This window comes from Coffea arabica, chromosome 1e, assembly GCF_036785885.1.
Source record: "Coffea arabica cultivar ET-39 chromosome 1e, Coffea Arabica ET-39 HiFi, whole genome shotgun sequence".
NCBI classification, from domain to species: Eukaryota; Viridiplantae; Streptophyta; class Magnoliopsida; order Gentianales; family Rubiaceae; genus Coffea; species Coffea arabica.
Window position 1 is genome coordinate 50,554,921 of NC_092311.1, and position 6,976 is coordinate 50,561,896.

Sequence of the window (6,976 nt, forward strand, 5' to 3'; positions counted from 1 at the left end):
AAAGGGACTACTATTCGAGGAGTTTCGAGTTTCATCTATAGTGAAAAAAAATTTAAAAGGAGTATCAGAACATTCATTTAATTTTAGTTTTTACGGAATTTTTAGGTTTTTTTAATTATAAAATATGATAAATTAAGTTATACAAATATTAATGTTATCAGGAAAAAAAAAGGACAAATACTCTAGACACCCATTGTCACGAGTAAATATTAATTTTTTTTTTTTTGGGTGTCAACAAATCTGAACGGAGAATTTCGTCGCGGTTTAGCAGAGTCATACAATCAAGAAAAGCGGATGAAGATTTTCAAACTCTCGACCAATGATGGAGCCAAGGGGGGACAGAGGGGGGCCATGGCCCCCCCTAAGTTTTGAAAATTTTAATTCATAATATATAAATATGTGTGTAAAATAAAATCGGCCCCCCTAAATTTTTACAATTTTAGTTTATATTATAAGAGTTGAGATATATATATATATATATATATATATATATATATATATATATATATGAATTAGTTATCTTTGAATTACTTTTTTTCTTCAGAAAAAGTTATTTATTTTTTATTGTACTAATTATTTAACTTTCAAAAATTAAACGTATAATTTGATGTTCCATAGTAAATTGACCCAATGTGATGTATTAGAATAAAAAGACCCAATTCATAATTGTTAATGGGCTAAAAAGACCCAATTCATAATTGTTAAAAGCAAGAACTAGTACGTCTAAGAATAGAACTTCAATATTTTGAGCTCGACATTCCAAATCATCATGAATTGCAAGAATTATCTGGTATTCATGAGTTATGTCAAGACTTGGTGAAGACAAGAAAATCAGTGATATATCCTCTTATTGACAGATTTATTAGACTTGTTCTTACTCTTCCTATATCAACTGCAACTACAGAGCGGGCATTTTCAATTATGAAAATAATCAAGACAAAGCTCCGAAACAAGACGGAAGATAATTTCTTGAATAATTGTCTAACTGTGTATATAGAAAAGGAAGTTGCTGAAAAATTTAGCAGTGATTCAATCATAGATGAATTTAGTTCTATGAAAGAGGGTAGATCTCAATTTACTTCTAAAAAAAGATGTTAAAATTTCAAATTATGTTAACATAACTTTTATCTTTTTTCAATTGAAAATAGTTACATTTATATTACACGGTTATATATATATATATATATATATATATATATATATATATATATATATATATATTGCATAGGTGACATATTGGAGAGCATCTTCTCATAATGTGCAAATTGGATGGTTTGTGATGTTATAAGATGTTTAATCAAAAGTTATCTTTTTTGTTAATTTTTGTTATGACTATACCGCATATTTATGAATAGACATACCTTTATAATTAAATTTAATATTTGATATTTTTAGATGTCATATATTTAAATAGAAGAAAATTATTTTGAACATAATATATTAAGATAATTTTATTAGGAAAAAATTTTGGCCCCCCCTCAAAAAAAAATCCTGGCTCCGTCACTGCTCTCGACACAAACAATAATGCAAAGATGGAAATGAGGCACATTGCAGGGGAAGGATGGGTGCGGAAGTATATTAGTAGTATAGTTTGTGGCAAAGATGAGTACTAGTGGCAAAAGGGCGGGCGGCAATATGGAAAAGCCGGCAGCAGCCTTGGGCGGTGGGTCCATGACGGAGGATGGCACAACCATTCCTGGAGAATGGAGAAAGTTGGGAGGGAGGAAGATGGGCTCCGCTTCAACAGTGGTGGAAGTTTGTGGTCTGTTTTTTAGCTGTAAAGTGCGGTGTGTTTTAGTCAATGGGGAAATCACTAATGAGCAAGTAGAGTTCCATTTCGAAATCGTTCAAAGGGGGAGATTTATTTCAGAAAATTCAAAGTATGTAGAAGTTAGTTATGTTGTCAAATCTGATGGTACTCCCAGTTTTATGTTCTGGAGCAGGTGTAACTCCTAAGCTATTCATTCGGCTTTGAACATATCAGTAGTGTATTATGAAAAAGGAAATTTAAGGAATGAACAGCAAAAATTTTACTCCCATGTAGCCGTCCGTGGAGCCGAACTTGTAACCGAGCATTGTCACGACGACCATTCTGACGCGTGAGTAGGGCTGTAATTGAGTCGAATCGAGTTCGAATATCGCGATACTCGAGTTCGACTCGACATACAGATAGGGGTGCTCGAGCTCGAGCGAGTAGTATTATTGAAGCTCGAGCTCGAAGTTTGCTCACAATACTCGAGCTCGACTCGTATGGGCTCGAGTCCATTCGAGTCTTATCGAGCTCGAGTTATTAAATTTCATTTTTTTGATAATTTTTGAACAAAAAGACATTATTACCCTTTTAAAATTTTTATATGACTTGAAATATTTCATAAATTTGACAATTCTTTTGGATATAAGGGTAATTTTATAATAATAATATATTAAATAATTAAAATTAAAATATTAAATAATTAAAATTAAAATATTCGATAAGGCTCGTCGAGCTTTCGAGTATCACTTCTGGATGCTCGAACTCGACTCGATAACCTTATCGAGCTGCTCGAAACTCGACTCGAACTCGATTTGACCGAGTTCGAGTCAAACTCTCGCGAGCAGCTCGGTTCGATTACATCACTACGCGTGAGGAGTTCCAGTAACCCAGCAAGCAAATGCAATATACGGTTTCCTTTTTTGTTTGTCAAACGCGTCACCAATCAAATCCTACGTTTGCTCCCACAGCCACAACAGTGCCACCATAAATTAATAATCACCAACGGCAGTCCTCTCTCTCTCTCTGTTCCACAGCAAAGGAAGAGGATTCATCCAACAATTGATTGATATAACCACTTTTGTTTTGTTTTGTTTTACTCCTAATAAGGGGTGTGTATATGCATGTATTTGAACCCTCTCTTCACCTTCCTCGTAAAACTATAGCAGCACATTCTTTGATTAAACAAAATTTCAAAATACAAAAATACATTTGATTCTGCAAACTTTAGACCAGTGCTCGGTTCAACCCCGGAATGCCATTTAAACCAGTGCTCGGTTATAAATTACTAGTAGTAGACTAGTGGCATTTGATTGATTTTCATTCGAGAGATGATCTTTTGTCAAAATGAAAACAACCAACCCGGCTGATTATCAGCTGTCCCTACTGGCAAAAATTACTCCTGATTAGCTTTGCAACGCTAGGCGTGACATCCAAGAAGTCATCATCGCCTCCTCCCCCATACTTTTGCAAGGACAGAAGGATATATGCCATGCCATATTTGTACACACAACACTTCTTCGATTGATAGCACCTCTACTTCATCATTCATCTGATCTTCTATTATAAAATATACCAAAATGAGTATCAAAATATATATACTAACAAAAATCACACAATAAAAGATAAACAACACCACAAATATCTCTGACATGGGACAAAAAACTTAAATACTTTATAAGCACCTCTAACAAAATTGCCGTCTTTCAAGGCTGGTGGATGACTCTCACACAGACACGTACGCTTTCTCACGCTACTATGAAGTATAAACACTCCGTATTCCCGCCAATATATATATATATATATATATATGCCAACTTAACAATGACCCAACGAAATTTTTTTTTGAAAAAAAAAAAAACCCACTAATTTGCATCTAATTACACAATTAGGCACCACATTCCTTTTTTCTCTTTTACATGACCAAACAGTCCACCAGAGAGCGCACTAAAGTTTGGATAATGAATATCTTATCTGACTTCAACCAGGAAATCATCGAAGTCAAACTCGCCGAATTCCTCGGCGTAATTTTTCCCTGACGGTTCCATCGGCGGCCAACTTAACGGGAAGTCAGCGCCCAAGCCCAGGTCGTCAAACTCCGGGAAGGGGAAATTACCAAACGGCGTCAAGCCGTCGCAGCAACGGAGAACCGAAGTGGCTGATGAAACGGCATCGCTAGTTCCAATTCCAACCGAAACCTCTGTCTCCGTTTGACTAGTCGTATCATCATAACGGAGCACTGACGTGGGCGACAAAGCGACATCTTCTGACGTGGCGCTTTCACTACTTTTCTCGCTCTGACACGTCCCACCGACCGTTCCCTTTATGGATTCTACGGGAAAGTTGGTAACGGCGTCAGGGCCTTTCAGCTTAACGGCGGCTCTATCATAAGCGGAAGCCGCTTCTTCTGGAGTATCGAAAGTCCCAAGCCATACCCGTTTCTTCCACGTCGGATCCCGGATCTCAGCCGCCCAACGACCCCACGGCCTTTGACGCACTCCCCTGAACTTCTTCCGGCTGCTGACGTCAGGTTCCGCCGGCGGAGTCAAACTCTGAAGACTTCTCTTCCCATTCCTCTGCTGCTCGATTTTTGTTGTTTTAGGAGGTGGGCCAAAGTTAATTTCCTCCACGTGTCTCTTTACTCTCCGCACGTTCCTAGTTTCCTCTTCGTCATCGGAGGAGTCGGTGGCGTCGGCGTCGGTGTATATGATTCTCACAACTTTTTGCCGGACGACGGTCAAAGACTGGCCGGAGGGGGTGAGTGATCTCCGGTCGTCTATGGCCTTGTTTGTGGTAACAACATGTTCTGAAAACTTGACTCTTTGTCGAGAATACATTGGAGATTGAGGGCTGATGCCTATTTCCATGAACTATGCAGGGAAATCTTCTTCCCGAGCATCAAGAAGAAAAGGGATTGGTTGGTTTTGCTATCAAAAGAATATAAGAAAGCAGGAGAGCAAAACCACTGGGAGGAAAGGAGGGTTGGGGGGGGGAGGTTTATAGAGGGGTTTATGAGTGAGTGAGGAGTGAACAGACTTTGGAAAAGGGGCAAGGAAAGTAAATAGGAGTTCTCAGTAAGAGGAGGTGGTGAAAGAAATCGACACAGCGATATTTAGCAAATGGCGGGTTGGTGACAGTAAAGGAGAGGGAGAGAAAAAGGGGACCTGAGTGCTGGCTGGTTGGCTTTTGTTGTTTTTGGAGGGAAACAATAAGTAAGACAGACAGACACAGAGTATCAGTATTGTACTCTGCGGTTTTACAACTCTTTGCTCAAAGGTTCCCAGACCCCCTTTTTATCTCTCTCTCTCTTGTTTGTTTTCCCTTGTTCCTACCCCTTTGATCTCACAGCTCCGAACGGGATGTAGCGGTTCAGTTTTTAAAGGGGCAGGAGAGAGAGAGAGAGAGTAGTGGACTGCGGCACAGTTTGTCTGTATATTATAGTCCACGGGTCTCAACTATGGAGACTTGTGTGCAATGAAGACTTGTGTCCAAAAGGACATTAATTTATTGAAAATACATAAACTACAATTTAGAAATTCTCTAATCGAGGATTGTTCTCAAATGATTGATTTTTTTAACACTTGTAATGTTTACACTTGTTTTTCAAAACTGAAAAAAAAACCTTAAAAATCAAAAGTAACAAATTACGTGTTTCTGAATTCTCATTCTGATTTTAAATGATCAGAAGCAATAAAAGAGTAAACTTATACTCCTTCCGGCTCACTTTGATAGTCCTGATTTTTTTCACACAGTTTAAAAAAAAGTAATTAACTTTGTTGGAACAATCAATTTAGGTAGCTATTTTTCTAAAATACCCTCACATTAATTAGAGTACAACTTTATGGAAACTTGAATTGATGGGAAAAAAAGAATCAACTCTCATTAAATAAGGTAGGTTTATAGTAACAACAACTTACATTGGATAAGGGTATTTTAGGAAAATTAAAATACAACTACATTCTTCAATTAGAAAGTGGATTACGATTTGGGACAGACGAAAAAGGAAAACAAGACTATCAAAGTGGGACAGAGGGAGTAGTTGATATTGAAGCCGCTCGAATGTCGTGTTTACTAAATTTAGGTAATAAACAAATTAAGGAAACGAATGCTCAAATTATACTACTAACTTTCAGGGTGAATTTCGGTTTAACCCTTCAACGTTTATCAAAGTATCAATTCATATTTGGTCAATAATATTTGACCAAACTTTAATGGTATAGTGAAATCTGCTACCTAATTTTTTAGGGCCTCCAGAGCAACTGACCTCCTATTAAAATGATGGGAAAAAATACCCTCACATTAATTAGAGTACAACTTTATGAAAACTTGAATTGATGGGAAAAAAAGAATCAACTCTCATTAAATAAGGTAGGTTTATAGTAACAACAACTTACATTGGATAAGGGTATTTTAGGAAAATTAAAATACAACTACATTCTTCAATTAGAAAGTGGATTACGATTTGGGACAGACGAAAAAGGAAAACAAGACTATCAAAGTGGGACAGAGGGAGTAGTTGATATTGAAGCCGCTCGAATGTCGTGTTTACTAAATTTAGGTAATAAACAAATTAAGGAAACGAATGCTCAAATTATACTACTAACTTTCAGGGTGAATTTCGGTTTAACCCTTCAACGTATATCAAAGTATCAATTCATATTTGGTCAATAATATTTGACCAAACTTTAATGGTATAGTGAAATCTGCTACCTAATTTTTTAGGGCCTCCAGAGCAACTGACCTCCTATTAAAATGATGGGAAAAAATACCCTCACATTAATTAGAGTACAACTTTATGAAAACTTGAATTGATGGGAAAAAAAGAATCAACTCTCATTAAATAAGGTAGGTTTATAGTAACAACAACTTACATTGGATAAGGGTATTTTAGGAAAATTAAAATACAACTACATTCTTCAATTAGAAAGTGGATTACGATTTGGGACAGACGAAAAAGGAAAACAAGACTATCAAAGTGGGACAGAGGGAGTAGTTGATATTGAAGCCGCTCGAATGTCGTGTTTACTAAATTTAGGTAATAAACAAATTAAGGAAACGAATGCTCAAATTATACTACTAACTTTCAGGGTGAATTTCGGTTTAACCCTTCAACGTTTATCAAAGTATCAATTCATATTTGGTCAATAATATTTGACCAAACTTTAATGGTATAGTGAAATCTGCTACCTAATTTTTTAGGGCCTCCAGAGCAACTGACCTCCTATT

The 6,976-nt window shown here is 36.7% G+C and overlaps 1 protein-coding gene across 1 annotated transcript; it reads right to left on the minus strand.

Moving 5' to 3' along the window:
• Positions 1–3,765: 3,765 nt before the first annotated feature.
• On the minus strand, positions 3,766–5,174 carry LOC113712296 (pathogenesis-related genes transcriptional activator PTI6). The gene is given in 2 exon segments (XM_027235656.2): positions 3,766–4,070; positions 4,072–5,174. Coding segments are annotated over 2 exon segments (741 nt in total). The 5' UTR covers positions 4,618–5,174; the 3' UTR covers positions 3,766–3,875.
• Positions 5,175–6,976: the final 1,802 nt, after the last annotated feature.